This window comes from Cupressus sempervirens, chromosome 10 (genome assembly GCF_028749045.1).
Source record: "Cupressus sempervirens isolate cs-2001-9-10 chromosome 10, ASM2874904v1, whole genome shotgun sequence".
Lineage (NCBI taxonomy): Eukaryota > Viridiplantae > Streptophyta > Pinopsida > Cupressales > Cupressaceae > Cupressus > Cupressus sempervirens.
The window spans coordinates 280468660-280496625 of NC_143127.1; the positions used below are offsets into that span (position 1 = coordinate 280468660).

Here is a 27966-nt window from a genome sequence, read left to right on the forward strand (position 1 = left end):
CCTTGGTACTACAGTTACATTGCATCTTCAAAAATGACAAATGCAATCAGATTTGAGGATCGTCTTGAAGGTGTGAACAATTTCACATCTAGGAAATTAAGGGTAATGATGATACAAAAAGAAAATCAATTAGACCAACTTGTGAAAAATAACAATACAGAACTTGAGAATGAACCAGAAGAATCTAAATGGATGGGGGATAATGAAAAGGCTGTGAAACTAATAGTAGATACTAGATGCAGCTAGGAATCACATAGTACCTATATTGGCAAAACCAGATACTGCATATCTTATATTCAAATCCCTTGAGAGCACATTTGAAATAAATAACAGTGGAAGAACTCTTGCACTAAAACGGAAAATGAATCACATAAGCATTCTTCAGGAGAATAACTGAACTAAGGGATAAACTATCATCTGTTGGATATCAAAATGATAGTAAAGAGTTATCTCTAATAGCCCTAGGTGGCCTACCAAATTCATGGCAATCATTTGTACAAGGTATAAGTGCGAGACCAAAACTTCTAAAATTGGATGGGTTTGACGTAGGCAAGGGGTGAATAACTAGAGTCAAAGGCTCACCCAGCTATCCCAACCACCCTACAAGAGTTAACACAACGGAAGCAAACACAAGGAACAACAACCAAAAGAGGAAGAAGGGTGAAATACTTTTATTGATTCATCAAAACATCTTCATACATGCCCAACTGTAAGCCCTTATGCGTTATGGCCAATTACAATACATTCACTTACAAAGATCCAACAGCAATTTCGCACCCTCAGTTCCGCTCTAAAATCTTCTTCTCTAAAACTTACCTAACTCTAAGCCTAAACACTCTATATATACTTGCCAAAACGGCTTACAGATTATTCTAGAACATTACATAAGAGGAAGGCCGACCCAACAACGATCTGGACATATCCCAAGAAAAGATCTTAACATAAATGTCACAAATGAAATAAATCCCGCAAGTTGGTTCGCAAAAATCACGTCCAAATACTGACACTCGGCATACACTGGGTAACTCGGCACATGAAGGAGTGCTATAGTAACTCGACACATGAAGAGTGCTACAGTAACTCAGCCCCTGAAGAGTGCTACAGTAACTCGGCACCAACTAAGTGCTACAGTAACTCAGCACCAACTTGCAAAATGAACAAAAATTGAGCAGGATAACAAGGCAACCCAAGATGCTCCTACATCAGACAACCGAGGTTGAAAGAAATGATTCTCCTAAATCATTGAGATGTCCCAACCTGAGTTGAATCCAACTCAAATTTAGAAATCCATGAAGCATCTTCAATAGGTCTATTCTTCCACTTCACCAAATATTCATAGTAATCTTTTCCTCTTGTGCTCTTGCCAACACTCTGATCCAATATCTGTTCAACTTCTTCAATTTGCTTCTTAGGATAATCATCTAATACAACTTCATCCTCTAACTCATGATACTTATACAAATTAGCAATATTGAATATAGGAGATATATCCATGTCATCAGGTAACTCAACTTCATAAGTATTACCACTGTCAAACTTCTTCAAGATCTTACAAGGTCCTAATTTCTTCATCTTCAGCTTACTGTATTTTCCAGCTGGGAATCTTCCTTTCTTCAGATGAACCATCACCTCATCATCAACTTGAAAATCACGGTGTCTTCTAGACTGATCAGCATTCAACTTATACTTATGATTACTTTTTTCCAACCTCAACTTCACTTCCTTAAGCAAAGACTCCATAAAATCAGCAAATTCTTCTTCTGCAGCGCTTCTCTTTTCTTCACCAGCAACATCTCTCAAATCTAATATACCTCTAGGATACATTCCAGTAACAATCTCAAAGGGTGTCTTCCCTGTACTCTATTCACAGAATTATTATATGCAAATTCAGCTTGTGCCAATACCATCTCCCAATTACTTGGCTTATTCCCAACTAAACATCTTAACAAATTTCCTAAGCTTCTATTCACAACCTCTGTCTGTCCATCTGTTTGTGGATGGAATGTAGAACTAAACTTCAATTCAGTACCCATCTTCTTCCACAAAGTCTTCCAAAAATAACCAAAAAACTTATTGTCTCTGTCAAAAACAATGCTTCTTGGTAATCCATGCAATCTCACAATCTCCTTAAAGAAAAGTTCAGCAATGTGCTTAGCATCTGATGTCTTTTTACATGGTATAAAATGAGCCATCTTAGAAAATCTGTCCACTACAACAAATATGGAATCATACCCTTTCACTGTCTTAGGCAACCCAAGAACAAAATCCATACTGATATCAGTCCAAGGTTTCTTAGGAACAATAATAAGTGTATACAAACCAGTATTTTGACTCACTCCTTTTGTAACTTGACAAACTCCACAACTCTTTACAAATTTCTGAACATCCTTATACATTTGTGGCCAATAATACTTCTCTTTCAGCAAACTCAATGTCTTATCAATTCCAAAATGTCCAGCTAATCCACCACTATGCTTTTCCTTAATCAGATTCAATCTCATAGAACTTCTAGGAATACACAACTAAATATCTTTGAACAACATGCCTTCTTGAATGAAATACTCATCATACTTACTTATGTGATCTGTCAGATTTGGTGCTCTGCACTCTCTCCATGCCTCAGAAAAATCAAGATTGGCTTCATACAACTCTTTCATTTCATCAAAACCAAGAACTTCAACTTTCATTTCTGTCAACAGAGAATGTCTTCTACTCAATGCATCAGCAACTCTGTTAGTAACTCCACTCTTATGCTTGATCACAAATTTAAAACTCTGCAAGCACTCAACCCACTTCATATGTGTTTGATTCAATTTATGTTGACTTACCAAGTATTGTAAAGCTTTATGATCAGTAAACAACTCAAACTCCTTAGGAATCAAATAATGTCTCCACTTCTTCAAGGCTTGAACAATGGCATAAAATTCTTGATCATACACAAAATACTTCCTTTTAGCATCATTCAACTTTTCACTAAAGAAAGCAACAGGCTTACCTTCTTGACTTAATACAGCTCCTATTGCATTACCACTTGCATCACATTCAACTTGAAATACTTTGTTAAAATCAGGTAAAGCTAATACAGGTAATTCAGCAACCTTTTGTTTCAAAGTCTCAAAACTCTTATCAGCTCCATGTGTCCACTTGAATTCATTTTTATCTCCCCTCATTGTTTCAGTCATAGCATTACAAGCAGCACTGAAATTCTTTATAAACTTTCTGTAAAAACAAGCCAAACCATGAAATGATCTTACCTAACTCACATTCTCAAATGTAGGCCATTCCAAATTTGCTTTAACCTTCTCAAGATCCATTTTCAAACCATCAGCTGAAATCACAAATCCCAAATACACAATCTCCTTTTGCATAAAAGAACACTTTTTCAGATTAGTCAGCAACTTTTCCTCTTTCAACCTCTGTAACACTTGTCTAATATGCTCAAGATGTTCTTCCTTCGTCTTATTGAATATCAGGATATCATCCAAATAAACAATCACAAACTTACCCAAAAATCTTTTCAGGACTTCATTCATCAACCTCATGAAAGTACTAGGTGCATTAGTCAAACCAAAAGGCATAACCAACCATTCATACAAACCATCTTTTGTCTTGAAAGCAGTCTTCCATTCATCACCTTCTCTAATTCTGATCTGATGATAGCCACTCTTCAAATCAATCTTGGTAAAATACTTTACTCCACTCAAGCAATCCATTATGGCATCCATCCTCGGCATAGGAAACCTATATTTCACTGTTATCTTGTTAATAGTTCTAAAATCAGTACACATTCTCCATTCTCCATTCTTTTTATGTGCTAATTCAGCAGGTACAACACATGGACTCGAGTTTTCTCTAATCAAACCTTTTTGCAACAACTCATGCACTTTTCTGCTAAGTTCTTCATTCTCTTCAGGTGTCAATCTATATGGTGCTTTGTTTGGCAAACTAGCTCCAGGAATCAAATCCATACAATGACTTATACTTCTTACAGGAGGTAAACCATCTGGGATATCATCAGCAATAATGTCTTTATACTCATTCAGCAACTCTGCAATTTCTTTTGGCACTCGGTCAACACTACCCTCTGTCACTCGATCACCACTAACTAGCACTCAGTTAACACTATTTTCTTGCACTCGATCTCCATTGAGAAAACTCGATTTTCTTGGAATTATAGCAAAATAGACTTGATTCTTTTTCATTTCCTTTTCAAATTGTTTCCCATTATCCATGCAAATTTTTGCAGCAGTATAATTAACCTCATCTAGACTTTCAATCAAAGGCAGCAATGTTTGTTTCTTCCCATTTACCCAAAGAGTATATTGACTTAAACTTCCATCATGTACAGCATATCTATCATATTGCCAAGGTCTACCCAACAAAATATGACAACTATCTATGGGCATAATATCACACAAAACTTCATCAAAGTAATGTCCAATTTTTAATTTCACAAGGCATTGCTCACTTACCAATATCTTATGCTCATCTTTGATCCATGAAACATGATAAGATTTGGGATGTTTCAGCCTCTGCAACTGCAACTTGGTAACCAGCTCTTCTGATGCCAAATTTGTAGAACTTCCACTGTCAATGATCACTTTGCAACATTTTCCAGCCATCTTACATCTTGTCTTGAATAGACTTCTCCTTAAAACAGGTTCCTCATCACTTCTTTTATTACATAGGGTTCTTCTCACCATCAGATTTTCTCCAGCCTTAGGTCCACTTGGTGAACTCTCAATGTCTTCTTGAATTATAGCATTTCTATTATTCTGTCCACTTTCAAAGGATCTACATTTAAAAAATCTATGCCCTTCTTTGCCACAACTAAAACAATTACCATGAAATCCGCCTCTAGAATAAGAATTACCTCTTCCTCGGTAAGAATTAGTGCCTCCTCGATAAAAATTACCAATCTTCCATTCGGTCTTGCCTTTGTCATCATTCTTTCATTTAGATTTGCCTTTATCCTACATAGAACTATCAGATTTGCCACTTTCTCCATAAGATCTACCTCTACCTCTCTGGAATCTGCCACCTCTACCTCTTTGTCTTTGTTCATGTTTTTTTGTCAAGATCTCCTCAGCCTTCAAGGCATACTGGTATGCTTCTTCCACACTTTCCAACTTCACAAAACTTATTTCATCTTGTATTCCAGATCTCAATCCATTAATGTACCTTGCAATTTTCTCAACATCATCATCCACATGTCCAAATCTGATGTCCAATCTATAGAATTCCTTAGTATACTCTTTCACAGTCATGTCTTTTTGTTTTAAATTTTGCATCTTTCACAACATGCTAACTTGGTAATCAGCAAGGAGGAATTTGTTCTTTACCTTGTTCACCATCTTTGGCCAAGTTCTAATCTTCTCCTTTCCTCTCCTTTGTCTATCAATTTGCAAGTGCTCACACCATAGTGATGCATGATCTTTCAACCTAGTGACTGCAATCTTCACCTTTCAATTATCAGAAGTGTTTTCATACTCAAAGAACTTCTCCATATCAGAGATCCAATCCAACACAGCATTGGTAACCAATTTTCCATCATAAGGAACAACTTCTACAGCTGGCTTTGAATTTTCCCTAGACAACACTCACAACAATCTTTCCTCATCTTGATCTTCTTCAGGTTCTGGATTATGGTTTGGTGCTACTGCTTCATCATCACTTACATCATCAAGATGTGCTCCTCTCCTTTGAGCTGTCTCCACAGCATCTAATCTGGCTGCAATTTGTCTCAACTGATCCAATATAGCATCATCAACATTTCTTCTACCACGAACCATCTTTAGAAATCAGGTTCCTATAAGATCGTAACCCTCTTCAAGTTATAGGTCAAATCTGCAGATCTACCACCCTACAACCAAATTCAAATCAAGGTTCTACATGATCCAATCTCCATAAGGACGAACCTGGCTTTGATACCAACTGATGCAGACAAGGGGTGAATAACTAAAGCCAAAGGCTCACCCAATTATCCCAACCACCCTGCAAGAGTTAACACAACAGAAGCAAACACAAGGAACAACAACCAAAGGAGGAAGAAGGGTGAAATACTTTAATTGATTCATCAAAACATCTTCATACATGCCCAGCTGTAAGGCCTTTTGGGTTACAGCCAATTACAATACATTCACTTGCAAAGATCCAACAGCAATTTCACACCTTTAGTTTCGCTCTAAAATCTTCTTCTCTAAACTTACCTAACTCTAAGCCTAAACACTCTATATATACTTGCCAAAATGGCTTACAGATTATTCTAGAACATTACATAAGAGGAGGGCCGACCCAACAACGATCTGGACACATCCAAAGAAAAGATCTTAACATAAATGTTGCGAACGAAATAAATCCCGCAAGTCGGCTTGCAGAAATCACGTCCAAATATTGACACTCGGTATACACTGGGTAACTCGGCACATCGAGGAGTGCTATAGTAACTCGGCACCAACTAAGTGCTACAGTAACTCGGCACGTGAAGAGTGCTACAATAACTCGGCACATGAAGAGTGCTACAGTAACTCGACACATGAAGAGTGCTAGAGTAACTTGGCACCAACTAAGTGCTACAGTAACTCGACACCTGAAGAGTGCTACAATAACTCGGCACATGAAGAGTGCTACAGTAACTCGGCACCTGAAGAGTGCTACAAGAACTCGGCACATGAAGAGTGGTACAATAACTCGACACCAACTAAGTGCTACAGTAACTCGGCACATGAAGAGTGCTACAATAACTCGGCACATGAAGAGTGCTACAGCAACTCGGCACCAAGTGCTACAGTAACTCGGCACAAACTTGCAAAATGAACAAAAATTGAGCAGGATAACAAGGCAATCCAGGATGCTCCTACATCAAGGTTAAAGATCTAATTGCCTTCAAGAAGAAGCTAGACAGATGTCAAAGGAAACAAGCAAAAATTAATGGATGAGGATGTGCATGTCCTTAACACAAATTCACATAAGAAAGGAAAGAATAACTTCGAAAGGAAAAGAAATTTTCAAGGCAAGGGTTCATCCAAGAATAGAAGAGATGCTTCGCAAGTTCAATGCTTTAGATGTGATCAATATGGAGACTATGTTGTCAAATGCCCAAAAAGGGCAAAGAAACAAGCATCCTATGCTAAATTTGGAAAATCAACTACAAAAGATAATTCTGAGAAGTACTTATTCTATTCAGCACTATCAAATTGTGTATCAAACAAATTCAACACTTGGGTGATTGATGGTGGATTATCACTAGATTCCGAGAACATCTAGATACTATGGTGGAAGAAACTAACAAAGAAGTAACCATTGAGGATGATTTTGCACACCCTGTAAAAGGGGTGGGAACTTGTACCATTAAACTAGAATCAGCTATCACTATCCAACTTAAAGATGTACTAAATTAAAAAAAACCTAGTATCAACATTCGCCCTAGAAGATAATAGATATAGGGTCAACTTAATGGATGGAAAATTTTTGGCATGACCAAAGAACTCTAAATACAAGAAAGTTAAAACTATAGGTATGAGACAAGGATACCTATACAAACTCTGCACTAAATCTAAACAAGTACTCATTCATGAAACTTCTAACTCCAATGAGATTTGGCATTGAAGATTACGACATATTCACTTTTGAGCCCAAACCTCTATGGAAAAAATTGTTACAAGATTGACCAAACTAAATCCAAATCATAGTGGGACATGTAAAGGACGTGCCTAGGGAAAAACATCAAGGGATCTTTCCAAAACAGTTGAGCAGAACTAAAAATATATTGGAGTTAGTCCACTCTGACCTATGCGGACCAATGTCTACCCCCTCCAAGGAAGATACCCTATATTATGTAATCTTTGTAGATGACTTCTCCAAAAAAACCTAGATCTACTTTCTTAAGTGTAAAAAGTCAGATGACATTCTTAGAAAGTTCAAGGAGTTCAAAGCCCTAAGGGTCAGTTTCGTTCCTAGAAGATGAGAGGAATTGGCTTTTTCAAAATTTGGATTTGAAAATTTTTGTGTTTGTTTCAAAATTGGAAAAATGGAATTAGCATACCGGACTTCCAATTTTGCCTCAAAACCAGGTTTTTCAACTTCCTTCTAGCAACTAGGAATTGAAAATCAAAACATGGTTTTGTTTTTTAAGGAATGTAAAAACAATAGATTGAACTACTTTTTGAAATTTTCCTTCAACTCCAAGCTTAAGCATAAAAATGTGTCTTCACACGCATCTTCTAAGTGAAACAAACGGTTCAAGTAAAATCCCCAAAATTGGAATGAAGATTTGCAAAACCTTGATTTGGCTAAACCAAGGTTTGTAGTAATCCTGGTCTTTTAAATTCCATGAACCAAATGGACCCTAAATGAAAACTCCTTTGGAAAGAAAATTAAAACATTAAGAACTGACAATGGGAAAGAGTACACTTCAGAAATCTTTAAAGAATTATGTGTTACTACCGGAATTAAGAGGGATTTTACCATACCCTATAATCCTCAACAAAATGGGGTAACTAAGAGAAAAAACATAACTATTGTGGAGGCTGCAAAATCAGTGATGTATGACCAAAACATAGATAGCTCATTTTGGGCAAACACATCAAGAATGGTTGTTTATATCCAAAACAGATGTCTTGATTCACATCTTGATAACAAAACCCCTAAAGAGGCTTTTATTGGACTAAAACCTGATATAAGCCATCTAAGGATATTTGGTTCCTGTGTGTATATTGTGCCCGAAGAGAAGAGGTCAGAACTAGAACCTTATGGGTAGAAAGGAATTTTTGTAAGCGACGATGAAACCTCAAAAGCCTACTGAATCTACATGCATGAACAAAGACAAACAGAACTAAGTCGAGATGTCATATTTGAGGAAGACATTGTCTTCAAAAGGGAAAATAACTCAAATGAGTTGGAAATTCAAAACTTGCCATCAAACATGGAGGAAGACCCTACTCCTAAGTTTCAAAGGGAGTATCCAAAAGAAACCTCAAATGAAAACCAACCTAATCCTGAGAATCAAAGGAAGCGTCAAGAGAATATCAAATCATTAACAATAAGAAAAAATCACTTTGGGCTAGAAAAATTGTTAAGGAAGCTAAAAACTTTGCAACACCCAAAGGAATCTTTACAGAAAGTAAGAGGCCTAACGAATTCTCAAGCTCTCAAAACATCAAGTCTAGAAAGATGACAAAAGAGTATCAATCCATTTTGAAAAATGATGTCTGCGATAGAGCAATCATAGCTATTCGAGAAACTAAACAATGGAAGATACACCAGATGAATGTGAAAATTGCACTCTTGAACAGGACTACCGAAGAAGAAGACTATAACCTGAAGGGTTTTTAATTTATAATGCAACATCTAATGTATACAAATTAAAGAAAGCCCTATACAGATTAAAACAAGCTCCCCGAGCCTGGTATAATAGGATCGAAAATTATCTCATGGGTCTAGGGTTCACAAAGAATGTTGCAGATCCAAACCTTTACTAATCCTTTATGTTGATGCCCTACTAATTACAGGAGAGGATCATCTTGTTGTTTAATGTAAAAGGGACTTGGCCTCAAAATTCGATATGAAGGACTCAAGTATTTTACACTACTTCCTAGGGTTGGAAGTCTAGTAGAAACCTAATGGTATTCTTCTAAATCAAGGAAAATACGCTATTGGTATTCTGAAAAAGATTTGGGCTGTTAGATTGTAGACTGATGTCCACACCCATGAAACAAACTTACATAAGTTAAAAGAGGCAGCAGCAAAATCTAGATTTGTAGATGCTACTCTTTATAGACAGATTATTGGATCACTAATGTACTTGGCTAACACTACACCTAAAATTTTCTAGGTAATGAATGCTTTAAGTCAGTTTATGTGTGAACCATGAGAGATACACCTTGTTTGTTCAAAACAAATACTGAGGTACCTACAAGGTACTATTGGATATGGTCTCAAATATAAGAAAGATGACCTAGATCTACATGGATATTCTGATTCAGATTGGTCGAAAGTGTGACTAATCGAAAAAGCATGTTAGGATGTTGCTTCAGTTTGGGATCAGCCATGAATTTCACCATAGAATTTCTGGGTAGAAAGAGAACTCAAACAAAATGCCTATTTTGCAAAATCATTAATAGTGGGGGGATAAATAGATTAAAATACCATATTGTTGGCTTACGTGGTCATGATATTGAGCCTTGTGGAACTGTATCTGTTGAGGCTCAACGTTTTTGTTATGTAGCCTTGGAAAAATATGAACAAGAAAAAGAATTTTAAAAAAAAAAATTAGAAGAGTTAGCTTTGATTGGTTCTAGTTCCCTTCCACGCTCATCTGCAAATGTTTCTGAGTCAGTAGGCTGTGTTGGAGAAGGTTCTTCCCGTCCCCCCTATCGTCCTGGTGCTTCTGTTGCTCGTGCTTCTTCTACATCTATTCCTTGCACTTCTAGTGATGCTACTGCTGCTGCCCCTTCTAGTAGTGCTGCTCTTCTTCGTCCTAGAGTCAGAAAATCTAGTAAGTTGGACAACTTTTTTGTACCGCGTACCACTCCTGGTGCGCAACCCTCACTTGAGAGCATGGGCTGGAATAGGGAGATACATGAAGCTGGAGTAAGAGAAATTTGCAAGTTTTGATTTTTCTGCAACATTCCATTTATAGCAGCCAGGTACTTCAAGTTTTCAACTTCATTTATATTTGATTGTTTTACGTTTTAAGTTTTAAAATTTATATTCAATTTTATACTTTTAACTTGATGTTGAAAATTTGAAATATGCTAATTAAAATGTTTTTATAAATGTAATAGGACTCCTTATTGGCAGGGGATGATTGATGCAGTTTCCATCTGTGGTGCGGGGTTCAAAGCCCCCACTGACGATGAGTTGAGTGGCCCCCTCTTGCTAGATATGGTTGAGGAGATGAAACTTGAGTTGGAGGACCACAAAAAGATTTGGAGCCAAAAGGGGTGTACCATCATGACAGATGGATGGACAGATAGGAGGTCCAGAACCTTCCTAAATTTTCTTGTTTCTAGCGGAGGTAATTCATCATGCTCTACTTCTTGAAGTCTAAAATTTAATGTATACTATTATTGAATAACGAAAATTTTGTTTTATTGAGTATTGATTCTTGATTCTTGAATGATAATTATTTTGTTTAATTTTCACTTTCAGGATCCACCATGTTTTTGAAGTCCATAGATGCTTCCTCATGTGTGAAAAATGCAAAATTCTTATGTGAGACTATTGAGGAGGTCATAAGGGAGGTGGGGGAAGACAATGTTGTCCAAGTGGTGACAGATAATGCAGCTAATTATGTTGCTGCAGGTAAAATTTGAACTTCTAACTTTCTAAGTTCTACTTCTAAAAAATTTGTTTTAGTTTTTCATTAAATTTTGAAAATTAAAATTTTTTTAATACATCAAAAATTTTCATTGTTTACTAACTAATTTAAAATTGCTGCAGGAAAACTATTGAGGAGAGACACCCAAAAATCTTTTGGACTCCATGTGCGGCCCATTGCATCGACCTCATGTTAGAGGATATTGGCAAGCTTGTATGGGTGAAATCATGTGTTACCAAGGCCAAAAATCTTTGTAAGTTCATCTATAATCATGCCTTGGTCCTCAGCACTATGAGGAAATACACAAAGGGAAAGAAGTTGGCTCATCCTAGTATCACAAGATTTGCCTCTAACTTTATCACACTAAAATCCTTGCTGAGTTCAAGGTTAGAGTTGAGGTGCATGTTTGTTGGTCCAGAATGGAGTTCCTCCTCCTTTGCGAGCAGCTCTGCAGGGATAGATGCAACAAAATGCATTTATGATGATGATGATTTTTGGGAGCCATGTTCGAAGATTGTGGAGGTAATTTAAAATTTAAATTTTAAATTTTAAAAGCTTAAGTCTTAAAATTTTATAAATTAATTTGTCTCATACATATTTTTTATTTATATTCATTGTGCAACTTTGCAAAGTTTCATCATTCACTAAATTGTTTTTTTGTTTAATTGTTTTGTAAATCACCGAGCCCTCTATGGGCTACATTTATGAGGGCATGGATAGGGTCAAGGAGACTATTAAGGCCAAATATGTAGGAGTTGAGGAAAACTATGGCCCTATTTGGGACATAATTGATAGGAGATGGCAAAATCAGCTTCATAAGCCCATCCACGCAGCAGCCTATTACCTCAATCCGGCATACCATTTCCTTGATGATTTCAAGGCAGATGAGGAGGTTCTTAGTGGCCTATACACAGTGGTATCGAAGATGTCTCCTAATCCCACAGATATATTGCTTGAGATGGATGCCTATAATAATGCATTAGGGCCCATTTTTTCAAGTCAAATTTGCAAAGAAGGTCGTACAAAATTGCAGCCAGGTAAAGATTGCAGCTTAAGCCTTATACAATCTAGTTTATAAATTTCTAGCTTTAAACTTAAAGCTCAAATTTTGAAATGAGACTAATATTTTTTTGTTTTCCTTTTTTCAAAATTCAGATAGATGGTGGCAAATGTTTGGGCCTTCAACCAAAAACCTTCAGCAAATCGCCATCCGCATTTTGAGCCAGCCAAGTAGCGCTTCTAGATGTGAGCGCAACTGGAGCATGTTCGAGCACATCCACTCGAAGAGGCGTAACAAGTTGTCTGTGCAGAAAATGAATAGTCTAGTCTTTGTGCACTACAACCTGCGCATTAGGATCAGGGAGATTTTGGATAGTGACACCTCTCCGATTACTCTAGAGGAGGTTGATCCAGTGTCTGATTGGATCACTGAGGCTACTGATCCTGTCTTTGATGATGAGGACCTACAGTGGCTTGACCAGGCAGATAGAGAGGGCCAAATTGAGGCTGTGGCTATGGCAGTAGAGGACCAGAGAGCTCCAGTTGTTCCTAGTGGCAGCTCACAGAGATTGGCAGAGCCAGAGGCAGAGAGTACAGTTGATCCTAGAGGCACCTCACGAGCTGATGCTATGGCTACTAAGACATCCAGGACCTACCTTAGACACCTTACTAAGAGGCATTTTGTAGATTATACTGACCCTGAGCCTGAGGTTGAGGCTGAGGTTGGGGATGAGGATGAGGATGACGATGATGATGAGGATGACAATGAGGATGAGGATGATGATGAGGACTCCAACTAGGAGCCATAGCTGTAGACTTATAGTCTTGTTTTAACTTTTTGTTCAACAGTTTAACAGTAACTTAATATATGATCAGCATTTGGAACATTTGAATTTGATGATGACTATTGAATCTTGATGTGTTGGATTTCATAATGCATAAATGATAATACATATACATTTTGATGGTTTGCATGGATTTATCTTAGTTTGACTTTAATTGCTAGTAATATAGTATTTACTTTTAGCAATTTACCTTTGTAAGTTTGTAACTTTGTAGTTTGTAGTATTGTACATATGTAATCGATGTTTGACTTTTAAGTTTTAAGTTTTTAACTTTAAGTATGTGGCATGTGCATTATGATCAAATTATCTTCTATTTAATGATGTTATTGTGTCTTTATGCTTTATTCAATAATGGGTGCATGGAATGTTCTTTAAATCCTAAAAAATCTCAAAATTTCGAGGTTTTTCCACTTTACCGAGTCACCGCTGAGCCGGGTCACGAGTTAAGTTACCCTTGCCGAGTCCGAGTCTTGTTACACTGCAATTTACTATATTTCATTTCATCTCACAATTTTTTCTTTGCACAAGAAACATAATGAAGAGGACCTCTGAGACATTGCCATTTGGTTTGCACTTGGGATAAATCTTGCTCTGCGCTTTAGTAATTTTGAGTTCTGGTTTGATGCTTCAAGTTCGAGCTGCATACAATGTATGCTTCGGTCATCTTCAAGCTTAGATTTTGTACTGGTAATGGTTTTAAATATAGTGGCTTAAAGCTCTGCTTGCACAAAACTATTAAAGAAAACATCATTTCTCTGTGCTTGACAATGGCTTTATAAACTTCTTTCTGAAATTCTCCATGTTTGATAAAAAGCAATGTAAACTTATGATCCCGCCATTACTATGATAGTGAGAAAACTCCATCCATGCTCCTAAGTAATGCTGCTCATATTAAGATTTCAGAGCCTTGAAAATTTAAATGATGCTCTTGCTTCTAAACCCATAAATATCACTATGTCCTTTCACGGCAAATTCCTGCTTGTTGGGGGCAGCATACAGTTATTTCATTGTCCAAATCTCTGAGATTTTATAATCTTTGCACTTTTTATAGTTGAGCACCAATGCCCACCTACTCGAACTTCAACTTGAGTGCAAATGTGCAGCCCATATCCTTAAATATCCACCTTTGATTAGCTTAGAATTATTGATAAAATGCCACTGCTTTGGGACATCTATTCAAATTGCATAAACTACATTGTTGTTGTGTATTGCTGAATCATGAAGAAACCCTTTATTTTTGTTTCTGTTTGAACTGCTGCCACTGACTTGTAATGATGCTACTGTCATTAATGCTAGAGTTTTGTTCGCTTTACACTCTGCTAGAATGGGCTTATGACTGTTATAAATGTCTAATCATGATCACTGCATGCTATACTCTATTTTAATCATATTGTCACTGTGTTGCAACCATGAACCTTGCTGTTCCAATTATAGCATCTTCTTTAACAATAACCATGCTCTCTGATTTTAACAGTGTATTTGATTCATCTCCTTATCATACCTTCTGTTGGCTCTGCATTCTGATTGCTAACTGTTATTTTCTCTTCAATTGTGTAGATATCATATCACAGTTTATTTCACCTGCAAACCATGATTTTCTTCAAAGGCCCTCATGAGCAATTTAATCAGTGTTGTCCTAATTATTGTTGATCAGCATTATCGTTCCATTATTTGTATTTGTTCTTGAGTTTTCAATTGATTACTAACATACTTCAGCTGTCTTGAGATACCGAAAACATTACCATAGTATCTCTATCTTCTAAACTCTTGATCAATGAATGATTTAGCATTGTAAGGTAATGGTGTTCTTGGATATGGTCCTTTAATCAGTAACTCCTTGATTCCTCTCAATGTTTCTAATGTATTTCCAAAGCACTATCTTTTCAAATGAAATGACTGTGTTATTATCAGAAGCTCTCTGTCTGCATGAGATTAGTATGCATCATGGATTACTTAACCTTTGTAGTAGCACTGATGTACTGCTCTGCATTCAATGTTTGTTTCTGGCTATGTGATTCATGTTCATGGTGCAAAACTAATGATCCTTAATCCTCCTCGACTGTGTTTTAAACTTTGTTCCAATTCATATAACTTGGCATGATTTGTTCTGTGAAAGTTGTACTTCTGTATAAAGTCTGAGCCAACAATGATTGCCTTTATATGCTATTTCTGTTCCCACCTCTGTCACTCCATTACTCCAGCTTTTTGTCCTCATGCACAGGTTGCGACCACTTGCCATATCAATTACTTGATGTTGCTTGAGACCTCCTCTTCATGCAATTTCACATTTCCTTATTCAATATATAATATGAATTTCTTTACTATTATCTCTAAAAGTTGCACCCTGACTAAGTCCTAAAACTCAATCACTCTGAGAAACATGGAAGTACTCCTGGATCTGTGGGTTTTATCCAAAATTGGAGTAAATCTCCAGATTCTAGGCCAGTTCCTATATGATACTTCACCTAAGATTGATGCAGGAATGAAAAAATACTTGGCTGGAAAACAGTAAGAAGGATTGCCTGCATGAACTTCAAATACTGAAATGGTCGAGTTAACTGAAACTTAAGGTGATGCACCTAAACATTGAGATGAGAAGTTTACTGAAACTAGCACAATGAAGGCTCTCTAAACAGTTCAATAATGGCACAATATTGTTATCAGAAACTCATATCTAAACACTTGATAAGAAGGACTGACTTCAAACAAATGCTAACAACAATAATGATATCAACAATTAAAAAACTGGAATGAAGCAAACCTCACAACTTATAACCTACCTAATTATCCAATATTCACTTGCAGCCAAAACTAAGGCATTCACTCGAGGACTCATAATGAATCACATAAACAACATCAGATCAGTGACTTACACACAACAAAGTGAACACACAAATGGCTTCCAAATTGTTCCTTTATTCAAGCTCCAAAGGTGACACAATAACATATCCCATAAAACTGGTTGCAAAGAAATTTGAAAAATATATCACGAAGGACTCGAGAGGGCTCACTCCAAATCTGCCTCTGCATAAAAATTGGAACCTTTACAAATGAGCCTCAAGCTCATACTTATATTTTTTTCCATCCCATTACATCATAAATGGAAACAACTCCTCCATGGGCGAACTCAGACAAGAAGGCACTTTTTGAGCCCCTAAAAAGACTTCAAAAAGGTGTAAAAGTGGCCCACAAGGCATGACCCCAAAATATCATCATAAAGGCCTAACATAAATGCATTCATATCTCTCCAAAAGCTCACAAAAGTCTCTAATATACAATAACTTCCTGACTTTCAAATCCCATCACTAAAAGACCTTTGAACTTTGTCATTACTCCAAAGTAAATCTCAACTTGACTTTTAAAAGGTAAACTAAATATCTTATTTTCCATCATAGATATTAATTGGTTTATAGTTCATTTTTTATATCAGAACACTGTTTGAACTATAACTTTTTAAACTTTAATTGACTAATACTTATTTATTACACAATTGATAAATTATTATTTCAATATATATTAATTATATTAATATTTATTTATTAAGCGATAGGTTAAACCACTTAATAATAATATTAATCTAATACAGTTAATATATATTAAAAGAATAGTTTACAATTATATATTAAAAAAAAATTTATAAATAAAATAAAATAAACATTTGTAATTTATTATTTCAAATAATAATTACAGAATTAATATTATCAAGTAAAAAGTTAAATGCACTTAATAATTTTATTAATGTAATTAACATATAGAATAATAATTATAAATATAACAAATGTTTTAAAAAATAAATAATATTTACACAATCCCAAAAAGCCAGTGAGATTTTCTAAAAGTTATGACAAAGTACAAAATGAGGCTTTAAAAAAACTTGCTATATTTCTAAAACACTTGGGATCGAAAATGAAAAGCCACGGGCATGGATTTAAATGGACTTTCAAAAGGTCTAAACATCCCACAAAAATGCCGATGGGATGTTTTCATCTCATTTTAGGTTTTTATAGTCGCCTAGAAGTTTCTTTCCCCATCGGCGTTTTTGTGGGATGTTTAGACCTTTCGAAAGTCCATTTAAATCCATGCCCATGGCTCTTCATTTTCAACCCCAAGTGTTTTAGAAGTATGGAAAAAAAAAAATTTAAGCCCTATTTTGTACTGTCATAACCCTTATATAATCTCATTGGTTTTTTAGGAGTGTGTAAATATTATTTATTTTTAAAAACATTTTTTATATTTAAAATTATTATTCTATATATGTTAATTACATTTTTCATTTGCACTCTGTAAAAACTTGGTTTACTATTGTCGTTGCTGCCATGAGGGTTTGGAGGTCTGGGATGAAGTTTTTTTGAAGCTTTTCCTAGGCATTTCTGGACGCTCTTTTGCAGCTCGAATAGCAGATGTTTTCTGTGATTCACTTGTTAAAGATCACTGCATGCTGGTCATCATTCTTGATATACCGGCATGACTGCTTTTGGAGGATTCTGGGCTCGAAATGGAACATTTCTGGGCATTTCTTTGGGCCTTTTTCTGCTGGAAAAAACACAAGCCTGCTGCTAGTAAGAACCCTTGGCATTTTCTGGGTAATTTTCTGTGTCAATGGTAGCATTTTCCTTTTTGGTTTTTAATGGTATGAATTTCCTTTGTTTTCCTTACAAAAATTACAAGCTCTTAAAAGAAATTCTGCAGTTTTAAAAGGGCTGCAATATTTATGCTGAAAGTCTGCTCTATTTCTTTTTTGGCTGTGATTTTAAGGTAGATGGAACTTTCTTTCTCTGAGATCTCCCCTACTTGGCAATTCTGGTTTCGCTAGGATTTGACCCTCACCCTATTCTGTCTCTCTATTACTTCACTTCGGATCTAGCACATCTGGAGCACCATCTTTGTCTGCAATTATAAATTCAGCGATACATTGCATATATCTATAATTGATCTTTCCTGTTGGTATTTATATGCGATTTCAGTAAATAACATCACATATTTCGTTATGCAATCCTTGGAGTAGGTGTATCTTCAGCTGTTAATTGTACGACTTGTGAGCCATCTTTGAATAATTGATTTCCCTCCACCTCCATCCGCCATCCTGCCATCCTACCATATACCTGAAATGTTCCCGTCATTAAATAATTATTTAATCAAATCATTGTTAATGGGCCAATTGATTTAGTATATCTCAGACCCATTTTTATTTAATTGTTTCCGTAGGTAGGTGTGGCCGTTGGATATCTTTGTGAACCCTTGGAAAGTTTCACCAACATGTATTTAAGTACGACATGTAGGTAGCAGTTGGTATGCGATTTGGATTATTATTTGGTATTGCGAATTCCTATTGGAGTTCTTGATTGTTCACCATTTCAGAAGTGAAAGATCTTCCCTACTTGGCTTTTCTGATTTCAGTGAGACCCAACACTCACCCTATTTCGTTCAAGTTTCCTATCTCAAATCTGCCAAATCAAGGCATCATTTTTTGTTTACAAGTAACATTATTTCTGGAATATCTTTGTGTCTTGACTACATTTAGACCTATCATTGTTTTGTGTATTAACAAGATTGCATCTGAAATACTTCTGCATAGAAGGTTGTTAATTGTCCCCATCCCAAGCCATTACCATACAACCATCAAAACATCACCGTATGACCTCTCCATCTCATTACCCTATGGCCACCCCATATACCGTACAACTCTTTCGCCCTTACTCTACAGCCTAGTCCCATACCGTATGGCAAAGAGAGTACCCCAAATTGACCACCGTACAACATATTTCCTATGTCGTACAAACAACAAGTGTCTCCCGTATGACCACCCACTTGCTACCGTACGGCCCACACACCATCTACTCCTGTCCATCGTACATCTTCCCCATAGACTATATGGCCCATACCTACCTTCCTATACGACCAATCTCTAGCTACAACCGCACAACCACTTGGTGTTTTTGTTACCGGCTATTAGTTTGGGGTACAATGCTACAAACGGAACATTACAATGCCATTTGCCATCCACCATCTACCATCCCTCAATACGTCATCCATCTTCCATCCCTTGTTACATCGTCCCTCAGTACAATGCCTTGCCATCTGCCATCCCTCGATATGTCATCTTGTCATCTGCCATCCCTCGGTATGTCATCCTACCATCTGCTATCCCTTAGTACTCCATCCATCTACCATCTCTAGGTACACCACCCCTTGGTACGTCGTCTTGCCATTTTCCATCCTTTGGTATGCCATCCCTCGATATGTCATCTTGCCATCCCTCAATACGCCACCCCTTGGCACATCACCTTGTCATCTGCCATCCTTCAAAACTCTTTGATTTTCAATTGGAGGTGAGAAATTGTGTTTCAGGAACACTAAGAGGCAAATAGTTCATATCACCATGCGATCATATTGCCAACACCATACAAACTAGCCACTCCCACTCTACGGACTTCTTGTTAGTACCGTACACCTTAGTTTGGGTTTCACTTCAATGTGAACAAGGCAATCTTCACCTATTCTACCGCTTTACAAGATTTCATACCTTCTTCACCAAAAATCTAAGGCAAACGGGCATAGTCAGAAATGAAACATTATAGTGGTATCAAAGCCAATAATCTTGCTAGCCTACTGCAATGATTGAGAGATTTTGGGATTTGAATCACATTATGGCACCCAACAGTGACAGAGAGTGGTGCTTAAAGGCACTACAAAAGATTGCCAAAGAGCTCAGTAAGGGTGTTGATCTTCCATTAAATATATTGGAAGTATTTTTGTGTAAGGTGGACCAATTACCTCTAAGATTTATACAGAGTATCCTTCCTCCGATTAAGGATGCCTTAAGTCAGCCCAAGCTTTTGAGGCACCATAAGAAGGAAATAAGATTGGGAGTTGCAACCTATCTCGGTGAGATCTCGAGAATTTCGACTCCTATAGCACCGTATGATGATAACAACATGATTGAGCTATTGCATTTGATCGTTGACAACTTTCAAAGATTTCATGATTTCAGTGGTTATCCATTTGGCAAGAGATTTTAAATATTGGAGAATTGCACAAATGCCCAAGTATTGTAACTTCCTCTTAGATCTAGAGTTGCAAGACTTGATCCATGATATGTTTCATCACTTCTTGGTTACAATCAAGGAGTGTCATGATACTAGGGTTTTAGTTGCTATGGAGAAACTTATGATTGTGTGCATTGAAGAGATGGATAAAATATCCTAAGCTATCAAATCTATGTTATGGGTTATTTGTAATCTAGGTGTCCCTTCTATGGCAGCATGTACATTGGTCAATAATGCATCCAAGCACTATGAAGAAAATTGACATCTAAATTACACAACGTTAAGGAGGTTGGTGATTGCAATCAAAGTGATGAGGAATAAAAAGAGTCTCATCAGGATTTGCAAGGGTTTGTTTCTATGCCTACAAGTGTAGAGTGCGTAAAACTTAAAGATGACAAAAATGGTGAAGAAGATGCCTGCACTAATTCCATCAAACCAATGCATGAATCAACTCGATGCAAATTCAAGTTGTATCCATTATCCTCTGAATGAGAAAAGCTCTACTAGTAATTGTTCAACTCCATGGAGATGCTACTGATGATTCCTTACAGGAGCAATCACAGTTTGTTAAATATAGAGTTTATCCTTTAGTTGTGACTAAGTCATTTATCACTACAATTTTTCCATGTGAGGGGCTTCCCCATAAAAATAATAGGATCTACATGAGTTGTGAGGTTCCTGAGGAGATTAATGATTACATGAAGGTTGTGGGTTTGGACATTGATGTAGTTTATGACTAGCTACTTTGGGATCCTGGGGACTATGAAAACTTTCTCTTCACTAGTACAGCAGCAACACTAACTGGTACAGTGGAAGTGTTGACCGGCATAGTGCCCACTAGTACAAATACAATTGCAATGTCATCTAGCCTTCTAGCAATGCCATCTACTATTGTGGAACCATCTGGCATGGTGTCAACAAGTACGGGTACGGTGGTAGTCCCAATTGACAACATGGCAGAACTGACTGATATGGAGAAAGTGTCTGCCATTGTACAAGTATCAATTGGTATGGTGGCAAAGTCAGTTGGTACGATTGCAGTGTCAACCTATATGATGGAAGCAATGACTAGTCTTGTGGTAGTGATGACTGGTACAGTGGAAGCAATGACTAGTCTTCTAGCAATGTCGACTCAAACCGGTATTGTAGCAATGCCAACTAACGATGTCGCAATGCCGACTAGAATGTTGGCAATGCTAGGTACAGGTATGGTGGCAATATTGATCGGCATTATCGAAGCATCGACTGGTACAATAGCAGTACCATCTGCCATGGTGGCAGTATCGATTGGTGCAGGTTCAATGGCACTGTCACCCGACGTCATGGTCATATGGACAGGTAAGGTGTCAACTAGTACGAGTATGATGGAAGTATCGACTAACATCATGGTAGTGCCTACTAGTACGAGTATGGTGATAGCACCAACATCATGGCAACACCAACTAGCATAGTGAAAATGTAATCATGCATAGTGTCAATATTGACTGGTGCAAATATTGTGGCAATGCCAATTGGTGAGATTGTGGTGATTTTTTTTAAAGTAAAAATGTCGATTGACATGATGGTGATTATGGGAGTGTTGATTGGTATAGTGACAATATTGAAGTGCGAGGCATTCAATGAAGGCATTGTATTCTTTGATACAACATCCTTACGGGAGCATCAAGATGTATTTGACCTATGAGATTTCAGAAGAGTTTGGTCTGCATGATCTCATGAAAGTTGTGGGTCAGGGCATCAATGTGTTTTACGATTGGCTCCCATGTGATCCCAGTGCTTTTAGACAAGAAAATATTTATATCAGAGTGGCGCAATAGAGGCTTGGTGGTATCTCAATGGAATCCAATTATGCACATGAGATCCTAAAGAAGCATGGTGATTTCATCAAATATAGCTATCAACGTCCACACATGAAATGAGATTCTGGAGTTTGTGCATTGCTTGAGGACAACCAATCTTTGAGCACCAAGGATTTGTAGTGTTCCCAATTTTAATAAAGTGCTTCAAATAATTAATGATCCCAAAATTTAAATAAAATTATAGATGGACCTTTAATTATTTAATAAAGGGACCCATTTTTTTTATTTATATGCAGGTGTTTGTCATGTCAGCATTCTTTCTAAACCCTGGGGAGTTTTCTCTATAGGGGTATTTATGTGCAACAAGCATGTAGGAAGTTGTTAGTATGCGATTTGGATTATATCTTTACACTGTGAATTCTTGTTGGAATTCAATATTGTTCGTCATTTTGGAAGTGGGGATCTTCCGTACTTCGCTATTCTGGTTTCGGTGGGATTCAACCCTCACCCTATTCCATCTTTGTAGTATTTCGCTTTAGATTTGGCACATTTGGAGCACCATCTATCTAAAATTATAAATTCAAAGATACATTGCATATATCTATGATTGATCTTTCTTGTTGGTAATTATCAATGGTTTCAGTAAATATCCTATTTACATGATTTGGCACTAAGTTTCAGCATCACATATTTCATTATGCAATCCTTGGTTTAGGTGTATCTTTAGATGTTAATTGTACGACTTGTGAGCTATCTCTGTACAATCGATTTCCCTCCACCTTCATCTATCATCTGCCATCAACCATCTGCCCCTCTTCAATCCCTCTATATGTCATCCATCTGTCATCCCTCGATACATTGTCTTGCAATATGCCATCCTTGGCACACCATTCCTCAGTACATCGTCTTTCCATCTTCCATCTCACGCTACGCCATTCCTCAATACATCATCTTGCCATCTTCCATCCCTCACTACACCATCCATTTGCCATCCATCAGTATGTCGTCTTGCCATCTTTCATCCCTCAGTACATCGTCCTACCATCTTCCAACCATCAATATGCCACCCCTCGCTACGTTGTCTTGCCATCTGCCATCCCTTTGTATGCATCCTTCGATACGTCATCTCGCTATCTACCATCCCTCGATATACCATCCATTTGCTATCCCTTGATACACTACCCCTTGGTACGTCGCACTTCCATCTGCCATCCTTCGGCACTGCATTTGATTATCAATTGTAGCTGATAGAAATAGTGTTTTAGGAACACTAAGCGGCAAATAGTTCATATCACCATAAGGCTATATTGCCACCACTGTACGAACTAGTCACTCCCATCGTACGTACATACCAATACCCCCTCCATAATATAGACTTCTCATTATTACTGTACGCAATAGTTTGGGTTTCACTTTCGTACGAACAAGGCAATTTTCACCTCTTCTATTGCTATACTAGATTTCATACCTTCTTTACCAGAAATCTAAGGCAAACAGGCATAGTACAGAATTGGAAGGTTACACAATTAACAATGGAGAAGGGAGCAATACCAAGTGTATTCCAGATTTGTTGTTTTCTTTGTAACTTGTTTTAGAGCCATTTTCCCATGTACTAGGAGCTCTTGTAAGTTCTGAAGTTATTTTAAATGATGAACTGATTGAAGAACATTTCAACTGTGTATGAAGGTGTTTTGCTTTTCTAAGTTTTCCACTGCTTTATTTCATTAAATAATCTAGTAGTGTAAATCGAGATCTGATCTATTTACCTAGATTCTGGAGTTAAGAAATTTACATAGAATCGGAGATTTAATCTCTAAAAGAAAAGCACAAGACAGATATGGAAGCCAAAAGTCTCAAGTTTGAGGATAGGTTAGATGGGGTTTCAAACTTCTTGCCATAGAAGGCAAGAGTCATATTGCTTCTCCAAGAGAAAGACTTGTGGGAGAATGAAGAAAAGTTTCTTCCACTACAACCTAATATTCAATTTGGTGCCCAAAGCTGTAAATAATGTTTGCCAGAATCTGAAAGTTATCCTAGCATCTCTATTTGAAATAATTTTCTCTGAAATATTGTGCAACTTGAAAATCTCTTTTATGAACTTATGGGCAATCTCGGGTGCTCCATCAGATAAATTCCCTGGTATGAAATGAGCAACTTTAGTCAATCTGTCAACCACGACCAAAATAATGTTGTGTCGATTTCGGGTCACAAGTAACTCTTGTACAAAATCCATGGATATTACCTGCCACTTCCACTCGGGTACTTCATTTGGGTGCAGCAGACCTGCTGGGTACTAGTGTTCTACCTTTACTCTCTGGCATTTCAAACATCCTACCACAAACTCGATTATTTCCCTTTTCATCCCTTTCTAGAAATATAAAGGTTTTATATCTGATAACATTTTTGTCACTCTCGAATGTCCTGAATATGGGGCTGAGTGAAATTCACCTAAAATCTGTCTTTGGAGTTCAGGGTCGTTTGGCACATAGATTCTGTGGTGGTATCTTAATAATCCATCCTCCAAGCTAAATTTTGAATACTTAGGATCTTGTGGGAATCTGATAAGAGCTAAGCTGATTTCTGTATAAAACTCATCATGCTCCAAGTGTCGTAAAACTTGGTCCCTCAACCTTAAGTTTACAGTAGTTATCGCCGAGATGTGTCTTCTCCAACTGAGGGCATCTGCCACCTTGGTTTCCTTAACTTTAATGTAACTTATGTCGAACTCATAATCTGCTAAGAATTCCAACCACCTTCTTTGTCTAGCATTAAGATTTGTGTAATGTCCCCTTTGTTTTTTAGCATTCATAGCATGATGTTGTCATTAGCCTATTTCCCCACAGTCCCGTAGGCTAACCAGGACATTAAAGGGGCTTAGAGGCCATTTGGCCTAGATAGTTTCAGTTGCAGGTCATTTTGGGGGGTTTTGAGGCAACTTTGGGCATACTTACTATTTATAGTAAGTCATCTTGGATATGGTCGGACATCCAGTGGCAGCGGTATGTCGATGGTAATTGTTTAAAATCGGCAAGAAGACTTGTTTATGGTTGATAAGATTTGTTATGTATTGATAAAGTTATTTTATAAAGTTAAATTTAAATATTTAACTTTATTAATGCATAGACTATAGTTTGTGAGAAATATTTAAATTAAAAGAGTCCCCTTTATTTTATAACACATTGGAGACATAAGTTACATAAAGGGAGTGATGTTTTATCCCACATTGAGAAAACGAAAGATTGAGCTCTTGTGAGAACACTATAAAAGAAAGGGAAGAGCTTCATTTTAGTAGGCTTGAAAATATCAAAGAAATTGGGGAATTTTCTAGAGATTATGTCTCAATAGTTTGAAGGACGAAATCCCTTCAAGCTGGAAATCTTGACGCCATTGAAAGATATGATCTTGAGATTCAACATAGTAGCAATCCGAAAAAGCGGAACCGAAAAAGCAAGCTGAAAAAGCGAGTACGAAAAAGCAGTCCGAAAAAGAACCGAAAAAGTAGGTTGAAAAAGCGAGTATGAAAAAGCAGTCCGAAAAAAGTGGAACCAAAAAAGCAGGCTGAAAAAGCGGGTACAAAAAAGCAGTCCGAAAAAGCAAAACCGAAAAAAGCAAGCCGAAAAAGCAGTTCGAAAAAAGCAAAGCAGAAGGGGCAACATAAAAGGAAATTATTACAGCCATCTACAACCAGGTTCTTTTGTTAGTATTGCTTTTTAGGGTGTTATAAGCTTTCAGCTGTAAGTGTGCATTATACCAGCATTATTATTTTGTAATCCATGTAAATGCCAAAGTCTTGGCCATATTTCATGAGCATTGTAATTTTCATTGCAATTAAGAAGATAATGGTTGCTGGTGTCATTTAAGCAATTTAATATCATTATTTATCAGCTAGTTAGTTTGCATACCAACTGTTTGTAAAAATGTCAGTTGGCTGTAAGTGTTCATTTCTCATGCTTAGATCATATATATGCACTAAATATTGTCAAAATTAGTAGCACACTCATGTTAGGTCATTGTGTAGTCCATTGTAGTCTTCTAGCACAAGATTCTCATTGATGCAAATTGAAGAAAAAGTCATTTGAAGCTAGCTGAAATACTATATCAATCATATGTCCCTTGCATGTGAATTGTTTGATTAAATTCCTTGAGCTTTCATCAGCATTTTTTTAGGGCAGATTTGAGGAGGGTTATTACAGTGGTATCAGAGCTTGCTTGCAAAGTGTTTGACGAAATGTCAAACCACTGAAGTATAAAGATTTTTTGGTGTTTGAAGAAGTTATAACCTATTGGGGTTATTACAATGGTATTAGAGCTTGCTTGCAAAGTGTTTGACGAAATGTCAAACAACTGAAGTATAAAGATTTTTGGTGTTTGAAGCAGTTATAACCTGTTGGGGTCATTACAGTGGTATCAAAGCTATAAGTCCTGCCATCCTATGGAGGTCTTATAGGAAATTTGGAACAGCCGGATAGAAGGGAAAGTGTTTGACGAAATGTCAAAACACTAAAATCAGAGCATTTATGTTTGAGCATGCGACAGGGGCCTTATAATTTCTGCAATACCAGAGCAAGACAAAATAGGATTTCAGACCTGCAGAGCGAACAGTCTAGTTCATCCGTGCAGGTGGACATAGAATCCAGTCAAAGGTCTATAGCTGGATTAGGCTGGTTGTTAACAAGCGGGTCCCATAGGCTTCTTTGGCCTCGTAGAAGTTATTAAAATCCTTCATTCGTTCATTCATTTCATCCAATCACCATATTTTGTTTTTAACAAACATCTGTTGATTGTTATAAATGAGACTTTCAAATAACAACATTGATAACCTTTCTAGCAACGGCTAAGTAACGAAAATAATTCCCAGTTTACACGTATCAAACCAAATCTCTTTTAAAATCTTTTCATCTAGTGATTATCATTGTGGACAAGGAGACATTTGTAGTTGCTTGCTACCACACTAAAATAAAAGCAACTACCATCACAACCTCATGAATTTGATTCAATAGATAGTGGGCTTAATGCCATCATCTATTGTGGCATTGATGCTAGCAAACCATGCCTTGAGCTTAACAAGTGCCAACAAAATGATTTGTTTTCTTCCCTTTTGATCAAGGAGTTCAGACACACATGACAAAGGCTTCATATAAAGAAAGAACTTGTCTGTGCAAATAGGATCAATGATCACAGCACTAGGGAGTTTAAATAGTAATCACATCTATAATAGTGTCGAACTTGGGTTTGAGACACAAATCTCAATTAAACTCTCCAAATACGGATCAAATGATAACAGCAGAAAATTTTATATCATTTTCATGTTATATTATGGCATTAAAAATGTTTCGTGCAGCCCGATAGAGCTGTTGTTCATGTATTTAAGCCATATTTTTGTATAATCGGATACATATAATGTGCATTCATATTTGTATTCTCACACTTTTCAAAGTGATCTAGATGCCAAATTGTATTTATGTTTTCTATAGCATTTGAAATATTCTCTGCTGCCACATTTGAAATTATCTTTGACATCACATTTGAAAGTGTGTGGTCACATAGTTTTTGTTATTGCCTTGTCATTCCAATCTGGATTACCATGTAGAAGAGATTCAAAATAAATAAGCAATTAAAAGAATCAGCATGGTTTGTAATGTTCCTCAGACCCCATCCGATAATAGGTAGAGACTTTGCCTTCACGAGGCAGTAGTATATGTTATCTACAGGTGAGAAAACCAGTCCACAGATAACTCTAATGCCTCACTATTAGAAGACATACATTCGAGTGAGTGGTCCTCAGGCATTGGAGGAGTGTTTGGTCAACTAGCCGATAAATTTGAAACTCCATAGCGAGATCTTGAAAATGATTTACACCATCAATGCAAAACTTCCACACATTTTAAGAAATATGAGAAAGCAGCCTGTATATGACAACATATGAAAATACTAATAGTAAAATTCTGTGCAACCTG

At 36.9% G+C, this 27966-nt stretch overlaps 2 protein-coding genes across 3 annotated transcripts in view; one reads left to right on the forward strand and one right to left on the reverse strand.

Moving 5' to 3' along the window:
- MPS1 (multipolar spindle 1) overlaps positions 1–27966 on the reverse strand; it is a 286168-nt gene that overhangs the window by 125541 nt on the left and 132661 nt on the right. The window lies entirely within an intron of this gene.
- Positions 12013–13119, forward strand: LOC149533744 (uncharacterized). Its single transcript, XM_089803308.1, has 2 exons — positions 12013–12357; positions 12476–13119. The coding sequence occupies exons 1-2, from the start codon at positions 12033–12035 to the stop codon at positions 13117–13119; spliced, it is 969 nt and encodes a 322-aa protein (XP_089659434.1). The 5' UTR covers positions 12013–12032.

Excerpts from the sequence above, each read along its gene's own strand:
- LOC149533744 (XM_089803308.1), top strand. The coding sequence starts at position 12,033 with ATGGATAGGGTCAAGGAGACTATTAAGGCCAAATATGTAGGAGTTGAG. Across the intron at positions 12,358-12,475 it reads TCGTACAAAATTGCAGCCAG|ATAGATGGTGGCAAATGTTT; the intron begins GTAAAGATTGCA and ends TTCAAAATTCAG.